Source organism: Myotis myotis, unplaced genomic scaffold (genome assembly GCF_014108235.1).
Source record: "Myotis myotis isolate mMyoMyo1 unplaced genomic scaffold, mMyoMyo1.p scaffold_m19_p_5, whole genome shotgun sequence".
NCBI lineage: Eukaryota > Metazoa > Chordata > Mammalia > Chiroptera > Vespertilionidae > Myotis > Myotis myotis.
In genome coordinates, this window is record NW_023416357.1 from 87,029,979 (window position 1) to 87,052,272 (window position 22,294).

The following is a 22,294-nucleotide window of genomic DNA, read 5'->3' on the forward strand; positions in this document are numbered from 1 at the left end:
TTCCCAAATCAAGTTTTGGGTAAATGGGAACCTTTACCTTCATAATTAAAAATTCTTATGAAACATTTAAGGTATAAAAAAGTCTCATGTCTTGTGCACGTATAGGCCCTATTACTCCAACCTTTTGTTAACGCGAAATCCATCCTTCATCCCACCCCAGCAGGTACAGTCTCAACTCAGATTTTAACTTACCTCTGGGAGCTTCCCTTTCTTTCTTGCAACCTCTGCTATGTATTTAAAATATTTTTAAAGTTTCTAAAAATATATTTTTATTGCTTTTGGGGAGGAAGGGAGAGGGAGAAAGAGATAGAAACATCAGTGATGAGAGAGAATCCTGCCTTCTGCACGCCCCACTCAGGGGATCAAGCCCACAACCCAGACATGTGCCCTGGTTCATAGGTTGATGCTCAACCACTGAGCCACACCTGCTGGGCTTAAAAGTCTTTTATTCAGCATTTCTAGGTGCTTTACTGGAAACTTTTTATGTTGTTTTAGCCTTCCTTCTTGCTGGAAACAGAAATATCTATCAAAGTCAGTTTTTTATAGCTTTATTGAAAATTTTCACATAGCATCTCGTCCATCCACTTAAAGTGTACAATGTAGTGAGTTTTAGTATGGCCAAACAAATTTGGCCAAACATCACCACAATCTAACTTCAGAACATTTCCATCACTGAAAGCCACCCCATATGTGTTAGTAGTCACTCCCCATTTCCTCCCCTAATCTCCTCAGCCCTAAGCATATATTAATCTATGTTGTGCCTCTACAGATTTGCATAGTCTGTACATTTAATGTAAATGTGATCATACAATGTGTGGCATTTGCTGACTAGCTTTGTTTATTTGGCATAATGTTTTTAAGGTTCATCCATGTTGTAGCATATATCACTCTTATTCTTTCGTATTGCCAATAATATCTCATTGTATGGTGCTGCGACCTTCACGGCGGGGTTCAGGATCTGAAAGAGGAGCCGACGCACAAATGAAAATACTATACAAGAAATATGAATTTAGAAGGCATTGGGGGCCAGGTGGAGCCTCTTTCTTGAAGAGGCACACCGACTTCTGGCCTGGTCTGCTATTTATTTACTTGAATACATATTTGCCCTTTAGCAATGCATATAGGCGTATCAAAGGTAAAGTTTGGTAAACAGTAAAAGGATTATCAGGTTAGGGCAGTGGTCGGCAAAGTCATTAGTCAACAGAGCCAAATATCAACAGTACAACGATTGAAATTTCTTTTGAGAGCCAAATTTTTTGAACTTAAACTATATAGGTAGGTACATTGTTATTAACTTAATTAAGGTACTCCTAAGGCTTAGGAAGAGCCACACTCAAGGGGCCAAAGAGCTGCATGTGGCTTGCGAGCCGCAGTTTGCCGACCACGGGGTTAGGGAATTGCCTTGAGCCACCGCTATCTCAACACGAACAATCTGTGCTTAGCTTCAGCCCTGCTAACGCTCAAGGTCCTTCGTCCTTCCACGTTCCTTGGTGCATTCTCATGACAGTATCGGCAAGCGGTGGCTTCCCGCAGTATGGATATACCACATTTTATTGATCCATTCTTCAACTAATGGACATTTAGTTATATTAATTCTGTTGCTTTGAACATATGTGTACGAGTTTTTGTGTAGGCATATATTTTCATTTCTTTGGGACATATACCTAGGAATGGACTTGCTGGATCATATGATAAGTATATTTAGCATTTTGAGAAACTGTCAAACTATTTTCCAAAGTACCTGCACCATTCTACCTCCCCCTAATAATGTCACTTTAAAACCCAACTCAGGTGTTTATACTCGACATGGATAGAGTTCTTGTAGATTTTTTGAGCATGGTGAAGGCGATGTTATTGGAATTGCACATTAATGTGGAAGGAGAGATTAAAGACCAGGAAGCTGGTAGGAGGTGCTGCAGTAATCAAATTCTCAGTTGCTGGTGCCTGTATTGGGATGGTGGCAGGCAGGAAAGATGTCAGGGTTCCCGAAGAACAGTGGAGATGATTCTCAGGCAGAAAAATGATTTTCAACTAAGTTCAACTCTGAGATATTCATTCAACCTTTGCCTTCTAATCTTGGTATTACAGAAAATAAATACCTGTTTTTAGAGAAGCAGAAAAGGGAATGAATACAAGTCTTGCCATTATGTGATAGAGGACCATGTGACTGGAACAGACCTGTGGGTCTATGATTTGCATGGAATTCCTTAAAGGTTGCATCCTCCTAGGCTAAGTGGGCTGCCCACTGTGAAGGCTGAGGGAACCATCTACAACCCTAGTCCATGTTTTTCCTACCAGTGGCAGCAGTGAGACTTTTGTGGATATAGTTCTGCATGTGTATGTGCGTGTGTAGTGCGTGTTGTGTGTGTGTGTGTGTGCGTGTGTAGTGTGTGTGTGTGTATGTGTGTGTACTGAGTAGCTTGGGCATTTGAAATGGACAAGTAGCTGAGTAGTAAAACCTCCCATAGCTCTAGGATTTAAAAATTGCCCATGAAGCTGTTCATCGTGTAATGGGACAATAGTTGTAAAGCTGCCACCATCCGGGAACTTGCAGTTGCTCAGTGAGGCTTGTTGCCGGGGCTTCCTACTCTACTTGGCACAGTTATCACCCTTATGGGTTTTTTCCTGCTGTAATTTATTCTCAAGCATTTTGTATTTCCTTTGCCATTTAGATGAAATTTAAATAAAACCTTTAAGTAAAGAACCATGTCAGGCTGTTACACACTTTAAACTCACGATAAAAGCAATCTGCATATCGTTCTTTGTTCAAATGAAGTAAAAACACCTGCATTTTTGCAGTTTCCTGTTACCAGCTCCTATTATCTAGTGTTATATAGGGTGTCTCTGGGCCTTGCTAGCCTTGTTGTAATAGCCCCTTGGAGAGAGGAAAACAGGCATGAACAGTAACCCCCGTTCTGTCCCATTTCTTGTATCCCCCTCGGGTACGACTTTGGGCAGTCTATTTTATAGACCCCAGTTCTCAAAAAGGGAGAGGGTTTAGGTAACAAGACCTAAACCCACAACTCACCTTTGCCTTGCCCCTCCTCTCAATTCTCAATATAGATGTGCTCAGAGCATATTCCCAAGACTGATCAAATGAGAACATAATTCTTTCCATGACAGGTAATGTTAAAATTTCCATTGAAGCTGCATCTGAGCTTGAGTGACATATCACAATATAGTGGTTTTCAAATAATTCTTTTTTCCCTTCGTTTTTCTAGGCTTATCCAAATCCCTTGGGCTCATTGAAGGTTATGGTGGGCGGGGCAAAGGGGGCCTTCCTGCTACCCTTTCCCCAGCTGAAGAGGAAAAAGCCAAGGGACCCCATGAGAAGTATGGCTACAATTCCTACCTCAGTGAAAAAATCTCGCTGGATCGTTCCATTCCGGATTATCGTCCCACCAAGTAAGTTCTGGTTCAATCATTCAGAGGAGATCCCTTGATCCTATGGGTGGACGAAGACCCCAGTCTGTGACATTTTCTGATGTCATTTGTAACTTGTGAGGGAGCTTTTATCTCAGTCTCCTCCACAACCAATAAACTGAGTACTGTTGATTTTGAAATATTAGCTAAATAAAACATTTGATTTGTATAAAAGCAACCCAGAAACATATAGAAAGGTCTGCAATATAAAAAGTTTTCAATAAAAATCAGAAATCACCATGATCTCATTACCTAGAGATAGCAACTGTTAAAATCTGTCTTCAAGTCTGTTTTCTCTGCAGATTATGAGAATATGATATATTGTTTTACCTCTTTTTTTTTTTCATTTAACGTTATTTCATGAGCATTTTCTGATGTTATTAGCTATGATAATTATTTCCATTTTTTGGGACTTTGATTTTTCATTATTATAAATAACGCTTCGATGACTAGCTTCCCATTCAAGTCTTTATGTGTATTGATTAGATATTTATTTTCTTAATTCACATTTCTAAAAGTGTAATCCTTAGATCACATTGTAGGAATATTTTTGGAGGCTCTAGACACATATTGTGATATTCCTCTCCCAAAAGTTTATAGCAACCTCTACTCCTTTTAGAATTTTAATTGACCATTCCAAAACTGGGTGCTGCCATTTACAAAATGCTTTGCCAAGCTGACAGGTGAGAAAGTACATCCATGGCTGTTTCTACTCTTTTGTCTGAGATTCTTACCATTTAAACAGTTTGTTTGGCATCTTGATTGTCTTATGAAAGTTCTTTTTTTCTATGCCCTCAGATTTAAGAATTATTTGTTTTCTCCTGGTGAAATCGAGAAAAGAAATTGCTCATAGAATCAAGATGCTGGAGGGAAAACCTATTTTCTAAGCAGGAGTCCGCCTTGGCCTCTCAAAAAGATTTTTCGTTTCCTGTTAGGTTTGTAGTGTCTCTTTTTCTATTCAGAGTGTGCCCTTGTTTAGAGCAGATTATTTCTTTTTCAAATGAGTTTTGTACAAATCATTTAAGTATCCTGGTTACTGAGAAAAATAGATTTGAGATAAAGAAAATTATCTTAAATGGATTTAAAATTGCAGGATTCACCATGGAACCTGTTAACTCTCTCTCCCTGCCTAATAAGCATATATTCATTTGAATCGCTAGGAAAAATATACATCACCCCTGTTGGAAACTGTTTTGTATTCCTGGACTTTTGCTCTTACAAACATCTGGCTGTTTTCATTTTCTGGTACTCTCTGATTAGCCTTCCTTATTTGAACATTGGCAAATAAACAGAGTCCTATTCTTTTCACTCTTATGAGAATGAAAATGCTTCCAACATGAAGCTACTGGAAATGGGTCAGTTGAACAAATATTAGTGAGCACCTATTATGTCTCAGATGTTTTTCCTCACACTAGATAGAGGTAGGACATTGGATAAGACACAGTTCTTGCCTACTTACTGTTTGTCTAGGGAGGGAGACAGATGTGCGGGCAGATTAATTCAACACAATATGGTCTGTATGGTGTGTTTCAGGCCAGAGATATACATAGCATATGCAAGGAGTATATGGGAAAGATTCCTGCTCAAGATGGTGCCTGAGCTTAATTTTGAAGGACCAATAAAGGTTGGAAAATTGAAGAAGGGGAAGGGATAAGGGCAGACCAGGCAGGGGAACAGCAAGATCAGAGTTAGGGGTACAAATAAAAAAGTGGTGTGCTCAGAGAAGAATGTATAGGTCCATAGTGCTCTGTAGCGTAGCATGGTGGCTTGAGCATGCCACTTACTTCTGGTCACTCCTGAAATTTCACTGATAATAAAGAACTAGAGAAGATGGCAACCTAGTCTAAGGGACAACTAGACAGACAGTGACAGCGGGGAATAGTCACCTACAAAGTTTTAGAAGATGGCAAGAGGATGGATGAAAGGTAACCGACAGCAAACTGGATGAGGCTGAGACCCAACTGCCTGCATATGGTGGAGAGTGGTGGTAAGAGCAGAAGATCGTAGCCTAATCATACCTCAGAATGCCAGAGACCCAGAAATTGGAGGTTCTGGGTACTTCTGATGGCTGGGAGGTAGATTTGAGTAGAAGGATTGCAGTTGGATCTTTGGATCCTTTCTCCAACTCTGCACAACCAGAGTCTATCCTTTTCTACCCAGTGGAATATGGGAGGATTCCTCTCTGGAGAAGGTGAACTCTGGGCTTTAGTTCATAAGGTGTAACCTAGGTCAGAGGATAAGGCTGCATACTAAATGGGAACACTCTCAACCTCATTACCCCTCAAGGCTTTTATAACTTCTCCGTCAAGTATTTGAAGAAACTACTCTGAGGAACCATCTAGCCTAAGAAAAAGGCCAATAGATATGAGAGTTGGGGGTATACTCCCCAAATGGTTGGGTTCTGCTCATGAACTATTAGTAAGTTATGCCTGTTGTAAAGCTCCATCCAACTATTCATACTGTTTTAATCTAAAATAAGAAATGAGAGCGAGGATCCCTAGACATCTCAGGAGAGACTCTGTTATAAAAGGCCTTAGCAACAGCAAATAGAAACCATTTGGAGGAAACAGAGATTACAAACTTTATAACTCATGACATAGAGATATCATGTCATGACATAGAAATGTGTTTTATTTGCAAAACAAGAGTCAAGTGCTATGTTAAAATAATAATCAGAGAATAAAAAACAAATCTTGGAAGTTACAAATGAGATAGAAATAAATAATGTAATAAAAGGTCGAAAGACAGCATTGAGGAAGTCTTCTGGAAGACAGAAAAAATAAAAATATGAGAGAAAAGACTTGAAAAGAATTAGATCAGTCCAGCAGGTTCAACATCCACTAATAAGAATGTCAGAGGGGAACAGAGAAAACAGAGAGAAGAAAATCATCAAAGAAATGATAGAGGAAAATTTCCCAGAACTCTAGAGTTTTCAGATTGGAAAGTCTCACCCACTATCTACATGCTGAGTGAAAGGGAAAATATTAAGCCCAGATTAAGAAAGTAAATTAAAAATTTCAGATCAGCATGGGTGAAGAGCAAGTCCTAAACGCTTTCAGAGAGAAAAGTGACTCAAATACAGTTGGTGTTGGATTTCTCAGTAGCAACAGTAAAAACTAAGAGGCAAGTTTTAAAAAAGCATTTTCAACTTAGAATTCTAGAGTTAACCATAGAATAGTTTGTGCCAAGAGCAAGCAGAAAGTAAATACATTACATTTGTGTAGGGTCTCAACAAGTTTACCTTCTCTGCATCTGTTTTCAGGAAGCTACTCAAATATATGCTCCAGTAAAACAAGGGAGTAAAATAAGAAAGAGAATGATAATAGGAATGAGGAAAAGGGTTCAAACAAGAGAATACTAAAAGCAGATCCCAGAGAGATGATGAAGGGCTGTCCAGGGTAACATTTCAAGGGTAACCATTCATATTAGGACAGGAAGATAAAGGGATATAAGAGGAATGTATACAAGGGCGGGGGGCAGGGGATATAATTGTTTAATTACTTTGTTTTTTACTGTATTAAGATTTTAAAAAATTATTTTTATTGAGGTATAATTGACATACAACATGTTATTTATTTCAGGCATAATGATTTGATATTTGTCCACATTGCAAAAATGATTACCACAATAAGTCTAGTTAAAATCTGTCATCATAATAGCTACAGAATTTTTTTCTTATAATGAGAACTTTAAGACCGACTCTTTTAGTTAGCAGCATTCAAATATGCAATACAGTATTATTAACTGTAGTCACCATGGTGTACATTACTACTCCATGACGTATTTATTTTGTAACTAGAAATTTGTATCTTTTAACTCTCTTGACCCATTTCTCCCACCCTTCCACCCCATGCCTCTGGCAACCACCAATTTTTTTTCTGTATATAGGAGATTGTTTGTTGTTGTTAGATTCCTTATATACTAGTAAGTGAGATCATATGGTATTTATCTTTTTCTCACTTACATCACCTAGTAAAATGGCCGAATAATATTCCCGTGTGTGTGTGTGTGTGTGTGTGTGTGTGTGTGTGTGTATGTATATGTGTATCACATATTATTTTTCTATTCACTTATCAATGGACACTTAGGTTTCCATCTTGGCTATTGTAAATGATGCTGCAAGGAGCATGAGGGTGCATACATCTTTTTGAATTAGTGTTTTGGGTTTCTTTCAGTAAATACCCAGAAGTGGAATTTCTGGGTCATATGGTAGTTCTATTTTGCTTTTTGAAGCACATTTATACTGTTTTCCATAGTGGCTGCACCAATTTACATCCCCACCAACAGTGCCCAAGGGTTGCCTTACCTCCATATCCTTACCAACACTTATTATTTATTTCTTGTCTTTTTTAAAATAGCCATTCTAACAGGTGTGAAGTGATATCTCATTTTGGTTTTGATTTGCATTTCCCTGATGATTATTTACAATTGAGCATCTTTTCATGTACCTGTTGCCCATCTGTATGTCTTCTTTGGAAAAATTCAGATTCTCTGCTCATTTTTAAACCAGATTTTTTATGTTTGCTATTGAGTTGTAGGACTTTTTAAAATATATTTTAGAAATTAACCCCTTATCAGATATATGGTTTGCAAATAGTTTTTTTCATTCATTAGATTGCCTTTTTATTTTGTTAATGGTTTCTTTTGCTGTGTAGAAGCTTTAATTTGATATAGTCCCACTTGTTTATTTTTTCCTTAGTTGCCTTTGCAAGATATTTTAAACCATTCTTTCTAAAAGTTGGGGACTGAATTAGTGATAGTCACAGAAAAAAATTGTGAAAAAGCAAAGCAATTATTACCTACACAACAAAACAAAATTTTCTCAAGAAAGGAATTGCAATTCCATACAGTCTGTGGCTCAGCTGTAAACAATATGGTCATACAAATGTAAATAATGGATACTTGTTTAACTACTAATTATGATATAACTATATTGCAAGAGGAAGGAGAAGGAATGGGGGTGTGAGTGGGTAGTAGAAGAAAATTAAATCTTAATCTTCAGAAACAAAATTAATTGAAAATATCTAAAATTTAAACATCAAGAAATAGTAGCACAATCATTGTTATTAAGAAATGGAGATTAGAAAAGTGGATGAGACTATACATGTTTTGTTTTAATAAAACAGAAGTTTAAGCTATACATGTAAATCTATACCAAAAAATTAGGCACAAGATAGGAAGGGTGAAAGTAGGGTAGAAGAAAGAGTTGGAGATCTAGATTGGATGACATGGCCACATTTGCCTTTTTAGATGATTCGGACAGCTCTGTGGAGGAGGAATTTGAAGGGGAAATTAGAGATAAATTTGAGAGCTTGCCCACAGGCCACACATGATAACCAGGGGCACCACTGTAAATTGTAGGCTTCATAGCAGACATTACCAAATTAATCTTTTTAATTGCAAGTTAATCCTTGCTGTCCAAGAGTGGGAAAGGCCTTGCCTGTAGAAGATGCTTTTTTGATATTTGAGCCCTGGGGATGGGCAGGGAGGCAGCTGTCAGGGCCAGAGCGGCTGCTTTCTTCTTCCCTTGCAGGTCCAGGCCCAGAAGAAATTGCACCCCAGTGGGCAAGATTCTTCTTGTGAAGCCCCCCAAAAGCTCCTCCATGTTTAGAGGATTTAAATTCTATTGCAAATTTTATGCAAAATCTCATGTTGATTTAATTCTTATTGTTTTATTATTAGACTACTCCTGAGAATTTGTTTCTCTTATTAATATGAGTGAATTTTTAGGCAGTAGTAGGATTAACCATTTGCTTGTCAGAGTTCATGCAAATGGTTTCCAATATGCTGTTTTTCCTTTTACTTTAATTTTGTGATTTTTTTTTTCCCTTCCACTGGACAGATACTTTAAATTGTTTGAATCCCAAACTGTCAATCCTTCCATTTTCCTTTCTTCACTGCTTCAAAGTTGAGGAAGATGTCATCCCTCAGAACACTTATAAATATATTCTGCTCTGTGTGGCTGTTCCCTGGCTCTCACATTTCACTCCTCCATCTATCTAGAGTTTATTTTGAAAGTACACGGTATGTATCTTTTGTTTAAAATGTTTGCCCACACTGTTTCAAAGCAGCTTTTTCAAAAACATTTTTGTAAATACCTCTTTCTCTTATTTGGAGGTGCTAAAGATAATACTTTTTTTGCTTTTCGTTTGATATATATTTATTTTTTATTTTTTTATTGTTTAAAGTATTATAAATACTAGAACATAGTTCTCCTTTTTCCCCTATTGACCTCCCCCACCCACCCGGCACATGCCCTCACCCCCCTAGTGTCTGTGTCCATTGTTTATACTTATATGCATGCATACAAGTCATTTGGTTGATCTCTTACCCCCGCCCCCAATGCTCCCCTGCCTTCTCGCTGAAGTTTAACAGTCTGTTCCATGCTTCTTTGTCTCTGTATCTATTTTTAAAAAAATATATTTTATTGATTTTTTACAGAGAGGAAGGGAGAGGGATAGGGAGTTAGAAACATCGATGAAAGAGAAACATCAATCAGCTGCCTCCTGCACTCCCCCTACTGGGGATGTGCCCGCAACCAAGGTACATGCCCTTGACAGGAATCGAACCTGGGACCCTTGAGTCCGCAGGCCGACGCTCTATCCACTGAGACAAACCGGTTAGGGCTCTGTATCTATTTTTGTTCATCAGTTTATGATGTTAATTATATTCCACAAATGAGTGAGATCACGTGATGTTTATCTTTCTCTGACTGGTTTATTTTGCTTAGCACAATGCTCTCCAGTACCATCCATGCTGTTGTAAGAATTCCTTCTTTTTTACAGCAGCATAGTATTCCACTGTGTAGATGTACCACAGTTTTCTAATCCAGCCTAAGTGCCTATCAGTGGATGAATGGATAGAAAACTGTGGTATATATTTCTTTTCTTTCATTCTTAAAAAAGTATTAAAAACTAGAGGCCTGGTGCACGAAATTCATGCACTCGGGAAGGTGGGGTCCCTGAGCTTGGATTGCATGCATGATCAGGGCCAGGGAGGGATGTGGAAGGTTGGCCAGCCAGGGAGGGACCATAGGAGGGCTCCAGAGCATGTCCGGCCCGTCTCACTCAGTCCTGATCTGCCAGACCCCAGCAGCTAACCTACGGGTTGGAGCATCTGCCCCCTGGTGGTCAGTGCACATCATGGCGAGCAGTTGAGCGGCCTTAGTCTATCATTAGCATATTATGCTTTGATTGGTTGAACGGATGACTGGATGACCAGACACTTAGTATATTAGGCTTTTATTATATAGGATGGCCTTTGAGTGGAGCCTCCAACCTGCCAGGCACTGTGCTGGCAGCCTGGAGAGGAGCACAGCACATTTGGGCTTCCTGGGAAATCTGAGAGAGGGGATGGCCGCCACTGTCCACAGTCCTGGGGTTGCGCACAGAGGGCCCTAGCACCTAAGACAAGGGAATGCGCCCTCCTGGGAGAAGCAAATGATGGCACAGAGGTGACCTTGGTCTTAAGGGTGAGGGGGAATTTTTCCCTCCAAAGAGAATCTAGGGCATTTGAGAGAGAAGAGCGAGTGCAGGAGGAGTACTGGAAATGATCTTGGATTTGGGGGGTAGGGGAACAGCACAAATCTTGTGGCTCAGCTCAGTTTCCAGAGTGAATTGTGGAAGAGGTTGGGGGTAAGGGGAGCCCTGCGAAGCACTTCACGTGCCAGCCTGTGTTAGGCACAGATTTTATCATTTCAATGGACACCAGTGAAGGCTGTGAGGCAAGATGGTATTATTGTTACCCTCTGATTTTTTAAAATTATGACTAATTGTGGGAGAAATGTGGGGGATAGCTTAGAGGAGATAAAGGCTGATGGCAGGATGGCTAAATATAAGTGTTTTCTCCATCCAACCAACCTGTGCCGAGGGTCAGCTATGTGTGAGGCACTGCACTGTGGAGAGAGAGAGAGACTTCTAATAACACAGCTTATGTTTTATAATGATTGTGTGGCTTTCACAGCAGTTATTTCTCTGTAACAAACCAGGGACTAAGAGGAGGTGGAGTGGAATGGCTAGATTCAAGAACATTTTTCGGAGGATCAGCAAGATGAGGCAAGTAATTGGATATGGATGAAGTAGGTGCAATCAAGAGATTTCTAGCTTGGGAGACAAAGGGGGAGTTAATTCCTTAACCAGGAGGGAAACCCCTGCAGAGGTACTTGTTTTGTGGGGAAGATAGCTGTTCTGCTTGGCCGGGGTTCCCCATAGCTACAGATTTATTGAGGTCACAACAGGAGACGAATCTCTTCAGCTTCGTTCATTATTTGGCTATGTGTGTGTGAGCCAGAAGGTAAAATGTGGTGACACCAGAAGCCAGGCAAGGCTTTAAAAACCTCTACTCCTTTCCTGTGCTGAGATGTACCATCTCATATCATGAAATGGCATATTAATGATCTGCTTGCCCAATTATTCCGTAATGTGGGGCAGGAACCCCTAACAGCACAGAAATCTGTGTGTATTAAAGCTGCCGCTGAGGTCCCTGAACACATTTTATGGCTTGCCTCCTGTTTCCAGCCTGCGTGGGTAATTTATGGACAGTTTCTACTACTGTTATCTTCAATTTCTCCTTTGGCTTCGTGCTTATAAATCCAGATGTCAAGTTTCTTTGGAATTCATTTTGCTTCACTCAGACAGTCTCCTCTTCCCTTTATTGCCATAAACTCTAACCTGTTAAATTCCAACAGTGCCTGCTTTGGACACAGGCAGCGTGAGATGCCTGTGGACCATCTTCATGTCATGTCTGGCGGACAGCTGCATGTTTGGGTCTGGAGGTCAGGATGATGGCTGGACTGACCATGGGGCTTTTGGAGTCATCAGGCACCTATTTATCATTTCAGTGGGTGTTTTAGGTTGAGTCTGTGTGTATGTGAGTTGTGTGCCTATGTGAGCTATGGTGTTAGATATAATTTAGTGGAAAGAATCTACTCATCGGTCAATACCCAGCTCAAGTTTTCCCTCCCCCCTGAAAAGGAAACATCTGATCATTAAAGCTGCAACTAGGCTTCTTCTGTATATTTGTTTTCTGAATCATTCCTTGGGCAGCAGATTGATATGGGTCATAAGTTGGCTTTCATATAGAATGAAAGAACCTTAACAATGGCTAAGGATCCTGTGTTAACCTTTCTTTTCCACAGAAGTCAGCACAGAGGGTAGCTACCCTATAAATACTTGTTGGTTGAAATGATAAATAGGTGCCTGCTTAGGAGTGTCTCTGATTCACTAACCACAATAATAATTCCCTCTTATTGACTGCCTCTTATGTGTTTGTCATTGTGCTGCATGTTTTATTGATCTCATTTAAATGTAACTGCTCTCTGAAGTAGCTGTTGCCATCTCTGTTTTATAATGAGGAAAGTGGTGGGGAGTTTGGAGAAGTTGAGCAACCTACCTGAGGTCACAGGCTTATTAGTAAGTGCTGGTGCCCAGATTCAAATCCAGCTGTGTGTGTGTGTGTGTGTGTGTGTGTGTGTGTATCTTCAGGGCCTATGCCCCTCTCTCCACACCAGGTGCCCTGCCTGTCCTCCCATGTGTGGACTGGAACCTCCTACTTCACACTGGTATCACCAGAAGAAGAAGAAATTCTGAGTCTTAAGACAGGACCATTTCTCTGAGAAATTATGTGTATGTGTGTGTATGTGTGCATGCACATATGCTTCCTTAGTTAGTCTTCTTCTGTTGGTCCCTTTACCCCCTCCAGCTGTAATAGAATCCCATTACCACAAGGGCTAATTTGATTAACTATTGCCCATTAAAATAGCCTTATAGTGTAACTAGAGGCCCAGTGCACAAAATTCGTGCAAGAGTAGGCCTGCCTTCCCCCGGCTGCCAGCGATGGCTTCTCTCCGGCACCCAAGACCTGGGCTTCACTTGCAGCCCCGGCTTCATCCAGAAGGTCATCCGGAAGGATGTCTGGTCTAATTAGCATATTATGTGTTTGTTATTATAGATATGGTTGAAATCCTCTTTAAGGGATAGAGTATTTTTTGTAAAATTCAGGAAAAATAAATTTTAAAAAATACTATTATGTTTAGGAAATACATTACTGTAAAGTTGATTTAACCTAGAGGCACAACCAGGGGGACTTCTTTTGTCAGAGCTGGTCCTTATTCAGCTGGGGAGTGAAGGGAAATGTGCTGGTAGGGATGCCTTCCCTTTTAATATGTGAGGATAATAATTCCTGAAGCGTTTGTGGGTGAATGTTGATCCCACATTTGTGAGCTCCCTACATCTGAAAAGCATGTCTGGACCATTTAAAAACCTTCATGAGAGAGTTTTTCATAGAAGTCAAGAGCATGGACCTGGAACTCTCTTCTAATTCCAGTTTCACCTCTTACTGGCTATGCGACCTTTGGGAGAATTATATAACCTTTTTGTGCCTTGGTTTCCTCATATGTGAAATGGTGATGTAATAATATCTACTTTACGGGATTGCTGTGGGGAGTAAAATGTTACGCATGAACTGCATTAGTCTCAGCCCTTCTCCTGTATTAACATGTGAACAGTAAACATTAGCTGCAATATTTTTAGAGATCCTTTGCCACACATCCCTCTTATCCTTACAACACGCTGCATGGAATGATAGATTCTTTAGGAAAGTATCTCTCTGAAAAGTGTGTTAGTACTGCATGTCTCACTCAGATGGAAAACTTGGCTCTAGGGTAATTCACACTCCTTGTCCTGAACTTGGCACTGAAGTGCGAGGCAGCCGGCCTGAGACAGACACCAGGCTGTGTTGAGTGCCTGGGAAGGGCATGTTTGCTTCCTAAGGCTCTTCCGGGCTGGATCAGAGGTTCGGCTTTGAGATTTACAGCAGCTTCCTTATGAAGGAGGCCAGTCCAGATGTCCTGAGGGCACGGACACTTGGGAAAGCCAGTGGGATGGGGCCAGCTGCCTCCTCTGCTTCTTTGCCATCATCAGTATCGGTTAGACCAAAAGCAGTACAATGTTTGCTCTACTTTTTCACGCATTGAAATTATTTTCCCACATATGAAAATAATTTTTTCATGAAAAGGGCTGAATATTAAAAAGCACATTATAGAGTGTTTTATCTCAAAGGGCAGCCTGTGGGGCTTTCTAATAATGTAGGTTGCCGAGCCCAACAGAGTTCCTGGTCTGAAGTTTTGGCCACTCCCTGTGAATTACTTCTGTGTGTGGAGAACCTCTGAGAGGGTCAGGAGGGAAAGACTGGGCATCATTCAGCGGTGGCCTTGCCTGCAGAGGCCTGTGTACTCAGAGAAGTTTTCATTTTGGAGACTTTTGGTGAAGCTGCTCCAAGGTGGAGCTTGACTGGGCCTCCAAAGCTCGGGTGGGCGTGACTGCTCCTCCTTCTTGCAAGCTGTTCCGCGATCTGGGCTGCAGAAAGAAACCCTTTGTTACCTCAATCAGATGCTCCTGTCTTAATATCCCCAACTGTCGTAGCCAAGAGCGAATGGCTCAGTTTTCATGATCATTTCCTGCCTGCTATGAAAAGATGTGAACCTTGGAGTAAAGATGAGTATTCAAAGAGGATGGAATGATCTTTGGATAAAGGTGTCAGAAGTTGGAAAAGTAAAAGTTAGAAGCTCCTATAGGGCTCGCATCCCTGCTCTCCCTACACCGATGGTTCTCAGTCTCAGCTGGGCATTGAAATCATCTGGGGAGCTTGAAGGTTGGGCTGCCCAGACTCTACCCCAGAGTAAGCAAACCAGAATCTCCGGGAGTGGGCCCCAAGCATCTATATTAAATTATTTTTAAGAGGCTCCCCAGGTGACCCCAATGTTCCACAAGATTGAGAGCTTGCAGGCCTGTCATGTTTTGGGCAATAGGATCCTTGCATTTGAATCAGCAGGGCTACAGAGATGGTAGACCAGAACAGAAGCAGTGCATCTATATTTTTCCAAGCTCCATGAGTGATTCTTAATTTTAAAATGTGAGCATCCTAGGACCCCACCATCTTCTGAGATTCTCCAGGAGGCAGGTGGAAGAGGAAGTAAGGTCAGGGCAGGGGTTCCCACACTTGGGGCAGTTCATGTCCTTTGTTGGTGGCTCAGCTTGTGTCACTTCCCTCCCTCCCCACCTGTTCCTTCCCAACTCACGTTCATCCATTTATTTTAACAAATGAAAGTTAATAGAAATCAAGCTCATTTTGAATTATTTGCCTTTTAGAATTTTATTATACCCCATGAAATGGTTGATAACTCTCTGGGGTGTCTCCAACACAGAGATGTAGAATAGGAAGAGAAATATGAAGCTAAGATACTATTTGCAGTGCAAGAGTCACCTTAAACATGATGGGGGTCAAAGATTTCCCTCATTTTTAAGAAAGGATTCCCACTTCTTGCTAGAGGCAGTGTCATCCTGGGCCTAAAAGTTTATGAGTTGGCAAAATTAATTCAGTCTTTTATTGGGACCTGAGAGGATTCTCATCTAAATGCATTAAAGTGAGGCCACGGAAAAGATACCCCTCCATTTCTGTTCTAGAGAGCTTTCTGGACAAGTTTCAATTTCTTGCATGAGAAACTTGAAATCAGTGGATAGAAACCAGTGTGCACCTTGTCTTGTCTATGCAAATGGATCTGCTTCGTGGCCTGTTCACAGCCTCCCGGGTCATTGAGTTCCAAATTCATGTTCCCCCAAATCATGTTTCCCAAATGTAGATGTGTTTATGGAAAATGGGACTCTTGATTTATAACCTTAAATCAAACCAGCGTTGGAATTTGCATAAATGTTGTCCTTGATTCTGTAGCCCTTTGCTGCCTTATGTCAGGATTGTAGGCACTTTAGAAGTGTAGGAGAACAGCTCATGGAGCAATCAAAAATTTCTATAATGCTGGTTACTGGAGACTCTAGACTTGAAACCTGCGATCTTATATTTCTAGGGGGTTACTCTGCCTGCCCTGTGAATCTAAGGTAAAACACACACACACACACACACACACACACACACACACACCTACAAGAAAGCCCAAGGGTAGGCAACCTGCCAAATTCCACTCTGATTTGTCCTGAAAACAATTGTTCCTTAGCCCTGAAGATAAGGCAAATGTCTGTGCAGCTAAAACGCCTTTTTTACTGGGGGGGGGGGGGGTTCCCTCATTGTTTTTGCTCTGTGAGTAGAGCAGGGTATGACAGGATGCTTTGTAACAAGGTGAGATTTACAGCGCTGTTAGAGCTGGGGGGATAAGTAAGGCTTGTGGTGGAATGGGCAAAATGGGCTAAATTCAGGTATTAATGGGAGTGCTACATGGGCACTGCAGAGGAAGACAGGTTCATCAGTATTACAGATGGAATGCCCTCGGAGTTAATTTAGAAGAAATTCTGATCAGCCAACAGAGCTTTGAGGATGGATGCGGGAAAATGAAGACGGTGGCATATGGAGAGAACATATTTGTTCTTGGAAAATCAGTAGAAAATGTTTAATGTCATCAAAACCTCATTTGCATAAAAATAGTCATATGCAGGAAACCAAATGAAAGCAAAGGAAAATGTGATGGAACCAATGCTTTTTGAATTTCATTTCATTATGAATAACATAAATAATTCAATTGAATAAATAAATACAAAATTGCTTCAAGTAGATGTAGTGCAAATTATTATTCCGTGAAAATTCCTTTAGTGGTACAGTTGAGACAGTGAAGTAATGTGATATTCCTCCATGGGCAGCACCTTGTTGTACACTTGACCCTTGATAAGAATCCTGAGCTCCTCATAACTCTCAAATGTTATAGGGTCACAAATGGCATTTTTAGTAACACAGTCCTATTCATAACATGACCTTGAAGAAGTTAAATAAGCTACAGCTTATCTTCATCATGATGAGTATGGTTCCACTTTGTATGTGGGTCTGCTTAAGCAATATCTGATAAGCAGAAATTCGATGAGCTTTTAATTGTGCTATGCTAGGTACATAATTCTTTTAAAAATTTAGTTTAATTTTATTTATTTACTGCGCAAGTAGCTCGCTGCCGCTTGCCTCAGCTGGCCACCTGCCCACCGCTGCTGGTAGCTCTCCGCTGCTAGTAGCCCACTGCCCCACCCTCTTGTAGCTCTCTGCCCACTGCCCCACCCTCCTGTAGCACTCTGCCCACTGCCCCACCCTCCTGTAGCTCTCTGCCCACTGGCCCACCCTCCTGTAGCACTCTGCCCACTGGCCCACCCTCCTGTAGCTCTCTGCCCACTGCCCCACCCTCCTGTAGCTCTCTGCCCACTGGCCCACCCTCCTGTAGCACTCTGCCCACTGCCCCACCCTCCTGTAGCTCTCTGCCCACTGCCCCACCCTCCTGTAGCTCTCTGCCCACTGCCCCACCCTCCTGTAGCTCTCTCCGCTTCTAGCTCACTGCCCCACCCTCCTGTAGCACTCTGCCCACTGCCCCACCCTTCTGTAGCTCTCTGCCCACTGCCCCACCCTCCTGTAGCTCTCTGCCCACTGCCCCACCCTCCTGTAGCTCTCTGCCCACTGCCCCACCCTCCTGTAGCTCTCTGCCCACTGGCCCACCCTCCTGTAGCTCTCTGCCCACTGGCCCGCCCTCCTGTAGCTCTCTGCCCACTGTCCCACCCTCCTGTAGCTCTCTGCCCACTGGCCCGCCCTCCCGTAGCACTCTGCCCACTGACCCACCCTACTGTAGCTCTCTCCGCTTCTAGCTCATTGCCCTGCCCTCCCGTAGCTCTCTACCACTTGTATTGGTTGTAAAGTTATGGCGTAATAGATAATTAGCATATTTCTCTCTTATTATATAGGATTTGAGTTTATTGGGGTGACATTGGTTAATAAAATTGTATAGGTTTCAAGTGTACAATTCTATAATACATCATCTGTATATTATATTGTGTGTTCACCACCCCAGTCAAGTCTCTTTCCATCAACATTTATCCCCCATTTACCCTCTTTTATCTCTCCCTACCCAACTTTCCCTCTTGTGATCACCATACTATATTCATGAGTTTGTTTGTAGTTTTTTATTGTTGTTACTAGAGGCCCGGTGCATGAAATTCATGTGTGTGTGGGGTGTCTCTCAGCCTGCCTGCACCCTCTCCAATCAGGGACCCCTTAGGGGATGTCTGACTGCCGGCAGTTGGACATCCCTCTCACAATCCAGGACTGCTGGCTCCTAACTGCTTCTGCCTGCCAGCCTGATCGCCCCCTAACTGCTCCCCTGCTGGCCTGATTGAAGCCTAACTGCTCCCCTGCTGGCCCGATCACCCACAACTGCCCTCCCCTGCTGGCCTATTTGCCCCCAACTGCCCTCCCCTGCAGGCCTGGTCACCCGCACTGCCCTCCCCTGCTGGCCTGATTACTCCCAACTGCCCTCCCCTGCAGGCCTGGTTGCCCCCAACTGCCCTCGCCTGCCAGCCCTATCACCCCCAACTACCCTCCCCTGCCAGCCATCTTGTGGTGGCCATCTTGTGGCGATGCGAGGGTGGCGCATGAGGGCACGAGGACCACCTAGGCTTTTATTAGTATAGATTGTTTTTGCTTAATCATTTTATGTTTTTCACCTAGTCCCCAATGTAACCCTATATAATAAAGAGGTAATATGCAAATTGAACATCATGCCCTCACACAAGATGGCTGCCCCCATGTGGGCACAAGATGGCTGCCACAAGATGGCTGACAGGGGAGGGCAGTTGAGGGGGACCAGGCCTGCAGGGAGGGCAGTTGGGAGCGACTGGGCTGGCAGGAAGGGCAGTTGGGGGCGATTAGGCCGGCAGGGGAGCAGTTAGGTGTCGGTCAGGCTAGCAGGGAGTGGTTAGGGAGTGGTCAGGCTGGCAGGCAGAAGTGGTTAGGGGCAATTAGGCAGGCAGACAGGCGAGCGGTTGGGAGCCAGCAGTCCCAGATTGTGAGAGGGATGTCTGGCAGTCGAACATCTCCTTAGGGGTCCCAGATTGGAGAGGCTGCAGGCGGGGCTGAGGGACACCCTCCCCACAGTGCATGAATTTTGTGCACCAGGCCTCTAGTTATTAATAAATATTTTGAACTTGGTGACAGGATTAGAGCCATTGTTTTTTTCTTACAAAGTCTGATCAGGAGAATATTTTGTGTAAGCATAAATTGTGGCCTAGGGAAAATTGATGGAATTTATTAGTTAGTTGATTTCAACAAACATTTTTAAGGACTATATAGATAGTCATGGGCATGTACTATGGCAGTGGTTCTCAACCTTCTGGCCCTTTAAATACAGTTCCTCATGTTGTGACCCAACCATAAAATTATTTTCGTTGCTACTTCATAACTATAATGTTGCTACTGTTATGAATCATAATGTAAATATCTGATATGCAGGATGGTCTTAGGCGACCCCTGTGAAAGGGTCGTTCGACTACCAAAAGGGTCGCGACTCACAGGTTGAGAACCGCTGTACTATGGGAATTAGAGCAGGTGTATTTGGTACAGTCTCTGTACTAATTTGAATTTATTGATTCACTCAGTGAATACTCAATGATCCACTCCCATGTACTGGGTACTATGCTAGATGCTGAGATTATAATGGAGCACATAATAAACTGAGAAAAAGTAAAAACAAAATAATTATAGACTGTGATAGTGCTTTGAAGTAAATAAACAGAATGCTAATTATAGAGTGACTGGAAATGGGGATGTGCTTTAGAGAGGATCCACTGGGGAAGTAGAAGAGGTGAGGATGGGCTAGCAGGTCAACACCTGGCAGAAACACTCTTCTGACAAGAAGAACAGTCCTTAGAAAAGCCCTGCATTTGGAACGGGTTTGGCTTTATTTAGGAGCTGCTAGTAGATACTGGCAAAAGGTCTGAGGAGGATAGTATGGTAGGTAGGAACCAGGTCTTGCAGGATTGTGTGCAGTGATAAAGAATTTAGGATGCATTCCAATGGGAATAGAAGTGGCTTATTGGGTTGAAGAGTGTACTCCTCCCCACTTAAACTTCAGGTCCATCTGGAAGCCCACATGGTGACCTTATGTGAAAGTGTTTTTGCAGAAGTAGTTAGTTAAGATGTCATATTGGGGTGGGACCTAAATCCAAGATGACTGCTGTCTTTATAAGAAGAAGAAAGACAGAGAGACACAGAGGGAAGAAGGCTGTGGGAAGACAGAGGCAGAAAGGAGCGATGCATCCACAAGCCAAGGAACGCCAAGGACTACCAGCAGTCATCTTCCCTACAGCCTTGAAAGCATGGCCCTGTTGGCACCTTGCATTTGGACTTCTAGCCTCCAGAACTGTGAGATATTAAATTCCTGCTATTTTAAGACACCCAGTTGTGGTACTTTGTTATTAGCTTTAGGATACTAATATTTATTGCAATATTTGTATTGACTGGAGATTTGATTAGGGAAGTGTCATGATCTGGTTTATGTTTTTAGAAGATCATTCTGAATTCTGTTAGAGGATGGGCTGTATGGAGCGAGAGTGAAGCAAGGAGTCCAGATTGGAGGATAGTTCAGATAGGAGCTCCAACTTGGGTGAGCATAGTTAGATGAAGCGAAGAAGACAGAGGTCTCCATGAGAGATCATTGAGGGAGACTGCTGGGTTTTAGCTGCAAGCACATGGGTGGATGTTAGTGCCCTTTACTAGGGGCAAAGACTGGAAAACAAACAGATTTGGGGAGACATATAAGAATTCTACTTTGGACAGGGTAAGTTTGATTTAACTTGTAGCCATGCAATTGGAGATAACAGATACGTGACTGAATGATTTGTGAATCTGGAGCTCAGAGAGAGGTTGGGGTTGGGTGTAACACCTTTGGAGGTATCAGCATAGAAACAGGCATTGAAGCTGGGATCATGAAGGAAAGTTGGAGATGAGGCAGGACCCAGAATTGAGTGCAGTACCACACTCACATTTAGAGCGTAGAAAGGAATTCCATAGAGAGGAATTCAGCAAAAGATGTGGAAAAGGAACAGCTAACGAAGGAGGGAGAATCCAGGAAAATGGAATGACATGGAATCCAGAAGAGGAGAGTGTTTCCAGAAAGAAGGAGTAATCACTACCCTCCCCCGAGTGGCACTGAGATGCCTGCAGAGGTGGTGTGGCAGTAGGAAGTTCATTGATGATCTCAACAAAAGTATATGATCCTGATTGGGTTGGTTAAGGAATGAATGGGAAGGAGGAAATGGAGAGAGCCAATTGAATACTCTTGACAGATTTTATTTTGAAGGGAAGAACTCACAGGGTTGTAGCTGAGAGCTTTGAGAATCAAAGGAGTTTGTTCTTATCATTACTGCTAATTTTTAAATTTTCATTTTGATAAAACTTCAGGCTTACAGAAAAGTTGCAAGAATTCTACATAATCTTTACCCAGATTCCTCAAATGTTAACACTTCACAATATTTATGTCTCTCCCTATGCACATATTTTTCCCTGAACCACTTGAGAATAAATTGTAGGCGTGATGCCCTTTTCCTCTAAATACTTCACTGTGTGTATCCTAAGAACAAGGATTTCTCTTGCACAACCACAGTACAGGTAATAATATCACCTATTTGTAGACCTTATTCATAATTTACCAATTATCTCAATAATGTACATAATACAAAAAGAAGGCCCTAGATCGTGTATTGTATTCCTTGTTACGACCTTTGTTGTGAGACAGTCATTCATTATTTCTGTGTCTTTTGTGGCAATGACATTTTTGAAGACTGCAGTCCAGTTATTTTGAAAAACGTCCTCAATTTGGATTTATCCGTTTTTTCAGAATTAGATTCAGGTTGTTCTATTGTGCAGGAATACAAGAGTGATGTGTTTATCTCAGTGCATCTTATGAGGATGCACATGGGATCTATTTCTCATTACTGATGGTATTAATGTTGATCACTTGGTTAAAGGTGGTATCTGCCTGGCAGTCAAATACATTTCCCGACCTCTCCAGTACAGTGTTGAATTGCATAGTAGAGTGAGTGGGTGCCTTGCCTTGTTCCTG

At 42.0% G+C, this 22,294-nt stretch overlaps 1 protein-coding gene across 3 annotated transcripts in view; it reads left to right on the plus strand.

Moving 5' to 3' along the window:
• The window catches only part of GALNT17 (polypeptide N-acetylgalactosaminyltransferase 17), a 423,223-nt gene that overhangs the window by 154,381 nt on the left and 246,548 nt on the right, over positions 1 to 22,294 (plus strand). For 2 of the 3 annotated variants that reach the window (XM_036310766.1, XM_036310767.1), the window contains exon 2: positions 3,222 to 3,405. The exons of the other annotated variant lie outside the window; for it this stretch is intronic. In XM_036310766.1, coding sequence (XP_036166659.1) covers positions 3,222 to 3,405 — 184 coding nt within the window. The remainder of the gene's footprint in view (positions 1 to 3,221; positions 3,406 to 22,294) is intronic. 3 annotated transcript variants of the gene reach the window in all.